This window comes from Mirounga angustirostris, unplaced genomic scaffold (genome assembly GCF_029215605.1).
Source record: "Mirounga angustirostris isolate CCGP_5_RB_7025 unplaced genomic scaffold, mMirAng1.0.hap1 SCAF_5, whole genome shotgun sequence".
NCBI classification, from domain to species: Eukaryota; Metazoa; Chordata; class Mammalia; order Carnivora; family Phocidae; genus Mirounga; species Mirounga angustirostris.
The window spans coordinates 218,032-232,648 of NW_026991713.1; the positions used below are offsets into that span (position 1 = coordinate 218,032).

Consider the following 14,617-nt stretch of genomic DNA (forward strand, 5'->3'; position numbering starts at 1 on the left):
TCTGCATAGAACTCCTCCCTGAGATATCCACAGGACTCACACACTCACTTTCTAGTCTATTTGAAGACTCACCTTCTCAGAGGGGATTTTCATAGTTCACCATATGGTTCTTGCCACTCCATTATTTTGTAAACTACCTTACCTTTGTTTTATTTTCTATTACCGCCTGACATTTTCTGTATTTATGTGTTTATTGCCTATCTCCCTTGACTAGCATGTAAACTCTACAAGGGCAAGTATTGTCTTTTGTTTGCTAATACACTCCTAGCACCTAAAACAGTGCCAGATAGTCAATAAATATTTGTTGACTAAATGAATTAACTGGCCTGTCCCTCCTCTCTTCTGTTGGTCTCAACTACCCACTCCCTAGTTCTCTAAATTTCTGTTTATCAGTGTCCTTTATGGGTTTGTTTCCTTCTGCTTTTAAGGGCTGATTTTTAAGGGCTTCTTCCAAGTCCATTTTCTCTTCTTTTATACATTCACTGTGAATGATTTCATCTTTTCCCATAATTTAAACCACCATCAAATCTTTATTTTCAGTTTACTGTCTCTCTAGGGCTCTAATCCTGTATTTCAACTGTTTGTTGAATAGCTTTGCCTGGATACACCATAGGCACCACACACTCAAGCTGCCCCAAATTGAGCTCACTGTTAGCCTCTTCATTCCATTCCTCTACCCCCATTCTTTGTCCTTTGTCTCTCCTGACAGTCAAGCTCAAAACCACCCACTGTATTGTCTGAGGCAGTTGTGAGAAAATATCATGCTAACGAGCTCCTACTCTAGAATCAGGACTATGCTCCAATCCAGCTTTACTACTGTTTGGCTGTGTGACTTCCATTAGATTCTTCCACAATCCTCAGTTTCCTTATCTGTACAACAGGGAGAGTATAGCACTTACTATGTTACATGGTTGTAAATCAGTTAATGCTCACTGAGAATTTACACCAGTTCCTGGCACATATTAAGCATGAAATAATCGTTAGCTTTTATATTATTGGCTTCATATCTCTTTCTCACCTCATTATAGTAAAACGTTTTCTGAGCAACTATTCTGTCTGTACCTGGTGTTACACATATAGTCATGCCAACTATTTCATTTGGTAAATGTGGGTGCCTACTATACCTATAGCTGTGTGCATCTTCACAGTAACCTGTAAAGGAGCTATTATTTCCATTTTACAGAAGAGGAAGCTGAGACTTAAGGAGATGGGGTAACTTGCCAGGCTTTCACAGCCAATACGTGGCAGAGCCTGCATTCTAGCCTGGGGTTGCAAGGTATACACAAGTTATTCTTTAGTTGCTTACTACATCTCAGTAGTTCTGTTCACTCACGTGCTTATCAAGAATTTATTGCATACCAGTAGTATAACGTGTGAGCACACAGACGGAGCCAGATTCTCAGGGCCCAATTCTCAGATCTGTGTCTTTGCTGTCTGACCTTGGGCAACTTAGTTCATGTTTATGAACCTTGTTTTCCTCATCTGTAAATTGGAATAATAATAGTACTTACTTTTTTTTTTTTTAAGATTTTTATTTATTTATTTGACAGGGAGAGACACGGCGAGAGAGGGAACACAAGCAGGGGGAGTGGGAGAGGGAGAAGCAGGCTTTCCGCTGAGCAGAGAGCCCGACGCGGGGCTTGATCCCAGGACTCTGGGATCCTGACCTGAGCTGAAGGCAGACGCTTAACGACTGAGCCACCCAGGCACCCCAATAGTACTTACTTTTTAGGGTTCTTCTAAAGATGTAAATGCTTAGAACAGTGTCTGTCTGGAAGAGGTGCAGAAGCTGTGGGAAGGTAAAAGAGGTGCAACCTTCAGAGTTGGCTATGGGAAATGTGAGGAAAGACTTCTAGAAGTGACCCTTGAGCTGAGTCTTTAAAAACAAGAGAGAGTGAGGGAAGGGTATTTCAGGCAGTAGAATAATATATGTAAACACATGGAGGAAAGAGAGAACGTGGTGTTTTCAGAGTTCTCAATGACATGGCTATAAGGGCCATTTTATATGAGAAGGCTTTGGTTTGAAACCGAGCAAGGGCATCTGGTTGAATGGCCATTGCTCTTCAAAGAATCTTGCTTTACAACAGGTTTCTTTTTGTCAGACTTATTCCTTAGTGGCAGGACTGAGTATTTATTTTTTAATCCCCAGTTTCTGTAGTGCTGGTTGGCATATGGTAGCTACCCCAATTTACCAAATATTGGATATGACTGAAGCTTAGGGTAAATATGAGGACATGGCTAGATATTGATAAATATGAGCTTTGGTGGTGTTAAAGGCATTATTTAGACAGGGAAAAGAGTATTTGAATGTTTATTTGGTTTTAAAAATTAATATTTATTTTATTAAAGTTACTAATATTAAAAATCCAGTCTTTTTTTTTTTTTTTAGATTTTATTTATTTATTTGACAGAGAGAAAGAGAGAGTGAGACCAAGAACACAAGCAGGGAGAGTGGGAGAGGGAGAAGCAGGCTTCCCGCTGAGCAGGGAGCCCGATGCAGGGCTCAATCCCAGGACCCTGGGATCATGACCTGAGCCAAAGGCAGATGCTTAACGACTGAGCCACCCAGGCGCCCCAAAAATCCAGTTTTTCTTGAGCATTTAACTTCAGTTTATGTTCTAAATCAGATTATTAGATTATTTATTCTAAATAAGATTATCTCATTCTAAACTCTTAATCTTATTCTAGGTCTAGCAAATTTAAGTAGTAATAATGTTATGTTTTTGTTCCATGTACAAACTTAAACTCATTTTGTGTGTGTGCCTGGGTGTGTGTGTGTGTGTGTGTGTGTGTGTGTATGGTTTAACAAAAGTTTAATTCCCATTCCCATGAGGTCCATCACAGGTCTGGGAGATTCCAGAACAGTTGTTCTCCATGTGGGGGGGCTCAGCATTCCAGACTACTTTGAACTTGTGGCCCCTGTTTCTGTGTGGGTGTCCATGATTGAGGCAGGAAGAGCACTACAGAGTCTTGCAAGTACTCTCAGTTGTCTTAACAACAAACCTTTCTACTTTCTTAAATAATTCTTATAAATATCATAAGCCAAACTTATAAATATGGTGAACTTCAGGTTCTCTTAAATATCCTAAAGCTTTTTATAAAGTTACAAAGATTTTGACTTAAAATTATAACCCATAATCAGGGGTGCCTGGGTGGCTGCCCCTCCCTTCTCCCTCTACCCCTCCCCCCACCCCCCAGTTGTGTGCTCTCAAATAAATAAAATCTTTAAAATAAAATTATAACCCATAATCAATTTCACATTTTAAACTAGAATGACAGAGCTGACCTGTTACTCTAATAAGCCAAATTCTCTTAAACATAGAAAAGCAGGGCGCCTGGGTGGCTCAGTTGGTTGAGCAACTGCCTTCGGCTCAGGTCATGATCCTGGAGTCCCGGGATCGAGTCCCGCATCGGGCTCCCTGCTCGGCAGGGAGTCTGCTTCTCCCTCTGACCCTCCTCCCTCTCATGCTCTCTGTCTCTCATTCTCTCTCTCTCAAATAAATAAATAAAATCTTTAAAAAATAAAAATAAATAAATAAATAAATAAAAAAGAAATGTGAATCCTCTTTGAACTATCTACAACCGTGGACTAAGAGCAAGTTTAAAAAAAAAAAGAAATGCATAAAATACCAAATTCTCACAGGAATTCTACTTTTTTTTAAGATTTTATTTATTTATTTGAAAGAGAGAGAGACAGAGATAGCAAGAGATAGCACGAGCAGGGAGGAGAGGGAGAAGCAGATTCTCCCCTGATAAGGGAGCCCGATGCGGGGCTCAATCCCAGGACCCTGGGATCATGACCTGAGCCAAAGGCAGACGTTTAACTGACCAAGCCACTCAGGTCTCCCAGGAATTCTACTTTTTTATGCTCTTAAACATGTCCTATCTTAATTCCTTACCTTCTCAGCATTATAAATTATTCACTCATTAAGGAAACACCTATTTTATCCCATACAGTTTTTGGAGTTCCTGTCTCTTGAACTCTTTAGAGTTGTCTTCTCACCTTGCTGAGATTTCATATGATCAGAGGACAGTAGCTGGGGTCCAGTGACTCTCTGAGAGCCTAGACTTGACTTAGGAGTTGGGACTGGTTCCCCTTCTACCTCTCTGGCTCCTCTTCCTCAGTCTCTTTGGCTGGTTCCTTCACATCTCCCCAAACCTGAAGGACTTCTCCATCTGTATTATCTCCCTTAACCTCACCCATTCTTGTGTCTTAAATAACCCTAACCCTAACCCTGTATGCTGATGACTCCCAAATTTCTATCTTTAGCCTACTCTCTCCTCTGAATTCATTTATCCAGTTGCCTACTCAGCATCCCCACTTGGATGCCTCATAGGCATCGTAACATGTTAAAACTGATTCTTTCTTCCCCACACAACCCAGTGTCTTCTAGTTTTCTCCCAGCCAAAAATCTTCGTGTCGTCTCTGACTCCACATTGACTCAGCAAATCTTGTTGGCCCTGCCCTCAAAATGTACCCTGAATTATCCTCTTTCATACTACTTACATCATTTCTATTCTAATCCAAGCTGTTATTTTCTCTCCCCTGCATTATTCTGCATTAGTGGCCTCTTAGTCTCCCTGTTTCCACCCAGGTCCAGGACAAGCTACTCTCAACCTAGTGATTTATTAACATGTAGATCAGATTATCACCCTCCAGACTCCTATCTCACTCAAAGAAAAAGTCTTTTTGGTGGCCTACAAGGCCCACCATAATTCTTTTTTTTTTTTTTTTTTTTTTATTATGTTGTTAGCCACCATACAATACATCATTGGTTTTTGATGTGGTGATCCACAATCCATTGTTTTCATATAACACCCAGTGCTCCATGCAGTACGTGCCCTCCTTAATACCCATCACCAGGCTAACCAATCCCCCCCTCCCCCCTCCCCTCTAAAACCCTGTTTGTTTCTCAGAGTCCATAGTCTCTCATGGTTCATCTCTCCCTCCCAATTCCCCCCCCCCCATTTTTCCCTTCCTTCTCCTAATGTCCTCCATGCTATTCCTTATGTTCCACAAATAAGTGAAACCATATGATAATTGACTTTCTCTGCTTGACTTATTTCACTTAGCATAATCTCCTCCAGTCCCATCCATGTTGATGCAAAAGTTGGGTATTCATCCTTTCTGATGGCTGAGTAATACTCCATTGTATATATGGACCACATCTTCTTTATCCATTCATCTGTTGAAGGGCATCTCGGCTCTTTCCACAGTTTGGCTACTGCGGACATTGCTGCTATGAACATTGGGGTGCATATGGCCCTTCTTTTCACTACATCTGTGTCTTTGGGGTAAATACCCAGTAGTGCAATTACTGGGTCATAGGGTAGCTCTATTTTTAAATTTTTGAGGAACCTCCACACTGTTTTCCAAAGTGGCTGCACCAGCTTGCATTCCCACCAACAGTGTAAGAGGGTTCCCCTTTCTCCATAACCTCTCCAACATTTGTTGTTTCTTTCCCTGTCCATTTTTGCCATTCTAACTGGTGTAAGATGGTGTCTCAGTGTGGTGTGGATTTGGATTTCCCTGATAGGCCCACCATAATTCTACCCCCCATATGTTGACTTCATCTTCTACTACTCTCCCCTTCCCTCTCTCTATACCAACTATATTGACTTTGTTGCTCTTTCTCCAGCTCATCCAGCTGACTCCAAGCTCAGGGCCTTTGTTCTTACTCTTTTCTCTGCCTGGGATGCACTTTTCCCAGATATCTGTATGGCCCATTCTTCACTTCCTGCAAGTCTCTGGTCAAAATCACTTCAGCGAGGCCTTCCCTACACACTTATTTATTTCTAAGTTTTTATTTAAATCCCATTTAGTTAACATACAATGTAATATTAGTTTCAGGTGTACAATATAGTGATTCAACACTTTTAATCAAGACTCAGTGCTCATCACAAGTACACTCCTTAAATATCACCTATTTAACCCATCCCACCACCCACCTCCTTTCTGGTAACTGTCAGTCTGTTCTCTATAGTTAAGAGTCTGTTTCTTGGTTTACCTCTCTCTTTCTTCCCCCCCGCCCTTTGCTCCTTTGTTTTTTCTTTTTTTTTTTTAAGTTTTTATTTAAATTCTAGTTAGTTGACATACAGTGTAATATTAGTTTCAGGTGTACAATATAGTGGTTCAACACTTCCATACAACACCCTGTGCTCGTCACAACAAGCCTGTACACTTATTTAAATTGCAGCCACCCCCTTCACACACACTCTTCCACCCTCCATCTCTGGTTGACTTTTGTCCTTGGTACTTATCCCCTCCTTATATTTATTTCACTTATTAATCTTGTTTATGTTCTTTCACCAGTAGAATGTAAATTCCATGAGACCAGGAATTTTAACCTGTTTTGTTCACTGCCATATCCTCAGAATCTAAAACAGTGCTCAATATATATGTGTTGAATGTATGGGTAAAAGAATATAACTGGTATCTTATAAATTAATGAATTGAGCAAGTAGCCCACACAACTTAGATATGAATTGTGTCATTATCTACTTCTTTGCCTTTGCACAGATTTTGTAACCACCTACATGATAGAATGATTTTATTCCATTTTGTATTTCTTTAGCTCTTTTATAAGAAAACTAATTTTTTTAACTTTGCAGAGTTTTATGTTTTTTTATGGATCTTTTTTAATCAAGTCTCATGGAAATACACAACTCTTACAGATTTTAATTTGAGATCTCAAGGCTTTCTTCAATAATTTGGTCACAACCCAGAACTGGATGATAGTGGGAACAGTCAGGAGCTTGATTATAAAGGATCTTATATATGTAGTAAAGAGGTTATGTTTTATCCTGAAAGAAAATGGGAGCTATTGAAGGGTTGTAAACAGAGTGAAATGGTCAGATTTGGATGTTAGGTAAGGTCATTCTGGAGGTGAACTGGAAAATGGATTTGACAAGATGAAGCCAGAAGCAGGAAGAACAGTTAGGAGTTTATGAAAATAGTCCAAATGAAAGGTGAAGAGAGCATGCACATTAGTTCCAAACTTTATATTTTTAGCTCCAACCTTTCTCCTGAACTCCAGGCCTATATATTCAACTGCCTATTTGAATCTCTACTCTGAGGCCTAATAGGCATCTCACGTTAACATATTCAAAATAGAGCATTTGGGGGGGCACCTGGCTGGCTCAGTCAGTGGAGCATGTGACTCTTAATCTCAGGGCTGTGAGTTCAAGCCCCACATTGGGTGGAGATTACTTAAATAAATAAAACTTTTTAAAAAAATAGAGTATTTGGTTTCCCTTCTAATCCGTTCTTCTCTTAGTCTTCCCCACTTCAGTTAATAACACCTCGTATCAAGTTGTTCTCATCAAAATTAAGAGTCATTTTGATTTTTTTCTTACCAACACTTACCCCTGCAAACCTAGACACATCAGATCCTTTTCCAAATTCTTTTGGCTTATCTTCCAAAATACAGCCTGAACCCCTCCACTTTTCACCATTGATATCATTACTTACCACCCTAGCCCAAAGCTACTTTCATCTCTGGACCATTCTAGTGCTCTCTTAACTAACTGGTTCTCCCACTCTTACCTCCTCTCAACCTTCTGTAGTAGTCCATTTTCCAAATGGCAGCTGAAGTCATTATCTTAAAACATAATCCCCTGCTCTCTTGGGGCACCTGGGTGGCTCAGTTGGTTAAGCGACTGCCTTCGGCTCAGGTCATGATCCTGGAGTCCCGGGATCGAGTCCCGCATCGGGCTCCCTGCTCGGCAGGGAGCCTGCTTCTCCCTCTGACCCTCTTCCCTCTCGTGCTCTCTGTCTCTCATTCTCTCTCTCTCAAATAAATAAATAAAATCTTTAAAAATATATATTTAAAAAAAAACAAACATAATCCCCTGCTCTCAATTTCCAGTGTCTTTTACTCACACTCAAAATAAAACCAAAATTCTTGCCTACTGAACTGATCTACCTCATACCACTTTTCTCCTTGACCCCATTCTGTAGTTTCTTTCCATGCTTTAAAACACATGAGGGGGACGCCTGGGTGGCTCAGTTGGTTAAGCGTCTGCCTTCGGCTCAGGTCGTGATCCCAGGGTCCTGGGATCGAGTCCCGCATCGGGCTCCCTGCTCCACGGGGAGCCTGCTTCTCCCTCTGCCTCTCTCTCTCTCTGTCTCTCATGAATAAATAAATAAAATCTTAAAAAAAAAAAATTTTTAAAACACATGAGGACCACTCCCACCTTTTCTTGAGCCATTCTGTCTAGAACTCTTTCCCTAGCTCTTTACATGCCAATTCCTTTTTATCATTCAAGTGTCAAGGTCTCCTGGGTGTCTCAGTCAGTTGAGCATTTGCCTTCAGCTCAAGTCATGATCTCGGGGTCCTGGAACTGAGCCCCACATTAAGCTTCCTGCTCAGCGGGGAGTCTGCTTGGCCCTCTGCCTCTGCCGTCCCCCACCCCCCGCTCATGCTCTCTCTGTCTCTCTAATAAGTAAAATAAAATAAAATAAAATAAAATAAAATAAAATCTTTTAAAAGAAATGCTTATCATTGTAGTGTCAGTTCAAATGCGGCTTCATTAGAAAGGACTTAGCTGACTTGACAAACTAAAGCACCCCTCCCCGTGAAAGATTCTCTTTATTAAACCATGCTGTTTTGTTTTCTTTTTGCAGTGACCACAAACCAAAGGTATCTTTACCATTCTGTTGTTTATTATTTGTATCTCCCCCTGGAATGGAAGCTCGGTGAAAGCATGGGTTTTATCTGTCTGCATCCACAAATATACTACAGTATCTACAGAGCCATAGTAGATGTCTGGCACATAGTAGATGCTCAGTAAATCTATTCAATGGTGGATAACAGAATGGACCTCAAGTAAAACTGCAACCTTGGAGAGAGGGAGGATAAAGACTTTAAAGAGCTGGGCGAGGCTATGAGTTCCACAAAGGCAGTGTTCACTGGCAACTCCCAAGCACTGGGCCTTCTTGACCCATAGATGAGTAAATATTCCATGAACAAATAAAATGGGTGAGTTTCAGTGACCCCTTGGGTCAGGAAAATAAGATAAGGAGGAATTAAAGATGACCTCAGATTTCTGGCTTGGGCTATCCAGGTGTGAGAAATAGAGCTGGAATTGTCCGTCTATTTCAAGTCTGCCTCTTCTTTCTGTGCACTGCCCAGATGGCTGATTCTGACCCTGGAGAAAGAAACTATGACAACATGCTGAAAATGCTGTCAGACCTGAATAAAGACTTGGAAAAGCTACTGGAAGAGATGGAGAAAATCTCAGGTAGGGTGTTTTCCCCCTTATTTCCAGTAGCTCAGATTCTTCCTACACTTCAGAGCTCAAATCAGCTGCATTAACAAGGCCTTCCTTGACCACAAGGAACTGTCCTGTCTACCTCCAGCACCCCTACCTCATCTGTCCAATCTCAATTCCTTCCCTAATGCTCTGTTCAAAGCCTCACTTGCCTCCCCAAGCAGTCAGCCTCTCTTTCTTCTCTGTTCCCTCCCCAGTACTTGGTATATACCATTATCAGCATTTGCCAGATTATAGTTATAAAATTAAAATGTGTTTTAATTTACATATTTAAATTATAATTAGACATCAACTTCTATACCATGTAACTACTATACCACAAAACTGGACACTACCACTAAATATTGCCTTGAAGTGTTTTCTGATTACTTTATGTGTGTTTGTATCTTATTTCTGCAACTGGATTCTTATCTTCCTAAGGGCAGAAATAGTGATTTCTTTTTTGTAACTGGGCACAGTACCAGACCCAAGCTCAAATCTCAGCAAATGACAAACAATATTAATATAACACCTGTGAATAGAATTGGAACTTTTTTTCTATGAGTTGTTTAAATAAAGAATTCAGAGTAATAGTGCTAAGACTGATGAGGTGCTGAAATGGGAGGTACAGTTAGTTCAGTGGAATAAAGCAGCAATGGAGTTGAACAAATTTCTCCATTTTGGGAAAAGAATGTTAGTCTGTTATTCAATGTGTTTCCATTAAGTGATAAACAGCCATGGTAGTGATACCATTATAATTTCTTTATTTTTTTAAGATTTTATTTTTAAGTAATCTCACAACCAATGTGAGGCATAGACCAAGAGTCACATGTTCCACTGACTGAGACAGCCAGGCGCCCCCCCCATTATAATTTCTTTAATTTGTTCTAATTCAGAATATGTATAATTCTTTAATTTGTAAGCCTAAGTTATATTAGAGAAAATACTAATATAAGACAAATTTTAGAAAGCATGCATACTCTACTCAAATGAGAAACAAACTATTTTTAAGGACATTATTAGTTTGCAAATTATCTCCATTTATTACAACAGGCTTTGGAAAATTTCTACTTAGAAATGTTTGCATTTTTTCGTCTGTGTACTTGAAAGTTTTTTATATTTTTAAACCATCTTTTTAAAAAAGTTCTATAATTCGGGCATCTGGGTGGCTCAGTTGGTTAAGTGGCTGCCTTCAGCTCAGGTTGTGATCCTGGGGTTCTGGCATCGATCCCGATCCCCGTATCGCATCGGGCACCCTGCTCAGTGGGGAGTCTGCTTCTCCCTCTGCCCCTCCCCCAGCTCATGCTCTCTCTAGCATGCGCTCTCTCTCTTAAATAAATAAATAAAATCTTCTTTTAAAAAAAGTTCTATAGAGGGGCGCCTGGGTGGCTCAGTCATTAAGCGTCTGCCTTCGGCTCAGGTCATGATCCCAGGGTCCTGGGATCAAGCCCCGCATCGGGCTCCCTGCTCCGCGGGAAGCCTGCTTCTCCGTCTCTCACTCCCGCTGCTTGTGTTCCCTCTCTCGCTGTATCTCTCTCTGTCAAATAAATTTTAAAAATCTTAAAAAAAAAAAAAAAGTTCTATAGGGGCGCCTGGGTGGCTCAGTCATTAAGCGTCTGCCTTCAGCTCAGGTCATGATCCCAGGGTCCTGGGATCGGCCCCGCATCGGGCTCCCTGCTCAGCAAGAAGTCTGCTTCTCCCTTTCCCACTCCCCCTGCTTGTGTTCCCTCTCTCGCTGTCTGTTTCTCTGTCAAATAAAGAAAATATTTTTAAAAAATAAATAAAGTTCTATAATACATTTTCTACCAAAAGTTATATAATTCCTTCAATCTAATAAAATATTCTCCTATCTAACAACATTCACTTAGCACCTACTATGTGCTATTCTAGGATTAAGTTTGAATAGAGAGGGGCACCTGGGTGGCTCGGTCGGTTAAGCATCTGCCTTCGGCTCAGGTCAGGATCCCGGGTCCTGGGATGGAGTCCTGCATCGGGCTCCCTGCTCAGTGGGGAGTCTGCTTCTCCCTCTCCTTCTGCCCCTCCCCTGTTTATACTCTCTTTCTCAAATAAATAAATAAAATCTGAAAGAAAGAGAAAGAAAGAATGAATGAAAGAAAGAAGAAAGAAAGAAAGAAAGAAAAAGAAAGAAAGAAAGAAAAGAAAAAGAAAAGGAAGGAAGGAAGGAAGGAAGGAAGGAAGGAAGGAAGGAAGGAAAGAAGGAAGGAAGGAAGGAAGGAAGAAAGAAAGAAAAGAAAGAGGGACACCTGGATGGCTTGATCATTTGAGTGTCTGCCTTCAGTTCGGGTCATGATCCCAGGGTCCTGGGATCGAGCCCCGCATCGGGCTCCTTGCTCAGCAGGGGGCTGCTTCTCCCTCTCCCTCTGCCTGCTGCTCCCCTTGCTTGTGCTCTCTCTCTCTCTGGCAAATAAATAAATAAAATCTTTTAAAAAATGCAGCATCTCAGGTCACGGGTGACCTGCCTTTAAAAAAAGAAAAGAAAGAAAAGAAAGAAAAGAAAGTTGAATAGAGACGTCAAACAGAGATGCTCCTTCATTAGAAGAAGTGGGTAGGGGGCCAGAAACAGACATCAAGATGATTAATTATAATTTAAATATGTAAATTAAAACACATTTTAATTTTATATTAAAACTATAATCTGGCAAATGCTGATAATGGTATATACCAAGTACTGGGGAGGGAACAGAGAAGAAAGAGAGGCTGACTGCTTGGGGAGGCAAGTGAGGCTTTGAACAGAGCATTAGGGAAGGAATTGAGATTGGACAGATGAGGTAGGAGTGCTGGAGGTAGACAGGAAGGGAAACCCTGTAGAAGAGATAGCCAAGGCTGTATGCCAGGGAAGGAAAGCCAGGCATTGTCAGGGAACGAGATTAGTGCATGGGAATCACAAGATCACAGGCCAAAGAAAGAAGAGGCTGAAAAGGTGAGAAGGTTCTCAGTGCCAAGCTAAGGAGTTTGACCTTTCTTATTTAGGTAAGAGGAAGCCATTTGGGATTTCAAGGAAGAAACTTGTGTTTTAGAAAGATACCCCTGGGGGTGCCTGGGTGGCACAGTCAGTTAAAGCTTCTGACTCTTGGTTTCAGCTCAGGTCTGATCTCAGGGTCATGGGACTGAGCCCCATGTTGGGCTCCTCGCTCAGTGAGGAGTCTGCTTGAGTTTCTCTCTCACCTTCTGCCCCGCTTGCTCTCTCCCTTTTCTCTCTCAAATAAATAAATCTTAAAAGGGGGGGCGGGGCACCTGGGTGGCTCAGTCGTTAAGCGTCTGCCTTCGGCTCAGGTCATGATCCCAGGGTCCTGGGATCGAGCCCCGCATCGGGCTCCCTGCTCCGCGGGAAGCCTGCTTTTCCCACTCCCTCTCCCACTCCCCCTGCTTGTGTTCCCTCTCTCGCTGTGTCTCTGTCAAATAAACAAAATTAAAAAAAAAAAAAAGGCGGGGGGCACCTGGGTGGCTCAGTCATTAATCATCTGCCTTCGGCTCATGTCATGATCCCAGTGTCCTGGGATCAAGCCCCACATTGGGCTCCCTGCTCAGCAGTAAGCCTGCTTCTCCCACTCCTACTCCCCCTGCTTGTGTTCCTGCTCTCGCTGTGCCTCTCTCTGTCAAATAAATAAATAAAATCCTTTAAAAAATTAAATAAAATAAAAATTTTAAAAAAGAAAGAAAGATACCTCTGATAACCAAGGAGGGATGGTTTGGAGAGGGAAGACTAGAGGAAAGATCCTTTAGGAAGCTTTGCAAAACTAAAAGTTATAAAGGGGTGACCCCCTGAGTGGTTCAGTCGGTTAAGCGACCAACTCTTGATTTCAGCTCAGGTCATGATCTCAGGGTCCTGTGAGATCAATCCCCACATCACATGGAGCCTGCCTAAGATTCTCTCTCTCTCAAAAATAAATAAAAGCTGAAATAACAGAAAAAATAAAATCAACAAAATTCAGTCACCCAGAATTAACTGTTAACACTGGTGAACTTTATGGCAAGTCTCTATCTATGCAAAAATAGAATGATGGATCAATGGTTGATGCATGGAGGAATCTTTTTTTTTTGAAAGATATGCTTTCATTAAAATGGAATCATACTATATAAGCTATTTTTTTAAATAGAGTATTCCCCTTAATTTTACTGAAGAATATAAATTGAAGCAAAACTGAAGAAATTCACTTTATTTTTTTTTTAAGATTTTATTTATTTATTTGAGAAAGAGAGAGAGAGAGAGAGCACAAGCAGGTGGGAGGGGCAGAGGGAGAATCAGACTCCCCACTGAGCAGGGAGCCCAATGCAGGACTCAATCCCAGGACTTCTTCACTTTATTTTATTTATTTATTTATTTTTAGGACTTCTTCACTTTAAACAAATATTTCTTCACCATGAAAAACACATTAGCTTCTATAAGATTGTTCCAAAATTAAGTCCGTGGGAAAATATTAAGGAAACTCATGTTATTTCTTCAACTATTTCATTTATTTTGTTCAGGATCTAATAATACTAACCAATAACATTTATTCAGTACTTATTAAATGCTAGATGCTTGTCAAAGCACTTTACATTAAGTAGTTCATTTAATCCTCACAACACTTGTATGAGATATAAGGACTCTTACTATCCCTATTTTACAGATGAAGAAACTGATGCACAACTGCCATTCATTATACTAGTATTTGTTCATTATCAACTACAAATGACATTTATAATAATAATATTTACAACACTAAACATTCTGTTCTCTAATCATAAATCCTACAGTTGTTGAGATTTACACATTCTGTATTCAAATAGTTCAAATATTTAAACCTAGAAACTATAGCTATGGATATCACGTTCCTGAATTTGTAAAGGCCAGGAGCACCTGGATGGCTCAGTCAATAGAGTGTGTGACTCTTGATCTTGGGGTTGTAGGTTCAAGCCCCACGTTGGGTGTGGAATTACTTAAAAATAAAATTTTAAAAAAATATGTCTACATTTATAACTGAATGGTAATTTGGTTAGGTGACCATTTTCTTTACAACTTAGAAGATGTTTTCAGCATTTAGTGGCTCTGTAGAATAGTGTGAGGCCTGCCCATGTGTTTCCTCTTGAAAGTGACTTACTTTTTCTGCCTCTAAGATTCTTTATTCTGGAAGTTCTATACTTCCCCAGCATAAGATTGGTGTTAATATTTTCTAACACTTTTTCTGGGATACATTAGACCTCAAGATCTGTAGACTTTAGTATGTTCTGGGGGGTTTTTTGTTTTTGTTTTTGTTTTTGAGAGCAAGAGCACAAATGGGAGTAGGGGGCAGAGGGAGAGAGAGAGAATCTTAAGCAGGCTCCATGCCCAGCACAGGGCTACATGCAGGGTTCGATTCCACAA

The 14,617-nt window shown here is 40.7% G+C and overlaps 1 protein-coding gene across 3 annotated transcripts in view; it reads left to right on the forward strand.

Moving 5' to 3' along the window:
- SYCE3 (synaptonemal complex central element protein 3) overlaps window positions 1–14,617 on the forward strand; it is a 33,397-nt gene that overhangs the window by 5,216 nt on the left and 13,564 nt on the right. Inside the window, exons 2-3 of one of the 3 annotated variants that reach the window (XM_064590397.1) lie at window positions 8,627–8,642; window positions 9,135–9,243. In XM_064590397.1, coding sequence (XP_064446467.1) covers window positions 9,135–9,243 — 109 coding nt within the window. In that variant the 5' untranslated portion in view covers window positions 8,627–8,642. Of the gene's footprint in view, window positions 1–8,626; window positions 8,643–8,751; window positions 8,982–9,134; window positions 9,244–14,617 lie in introns of those variants that run through there. The other 2 variants (XM_045866569.3, XM_064590398.1) reach the window with 2 other exon arrangements.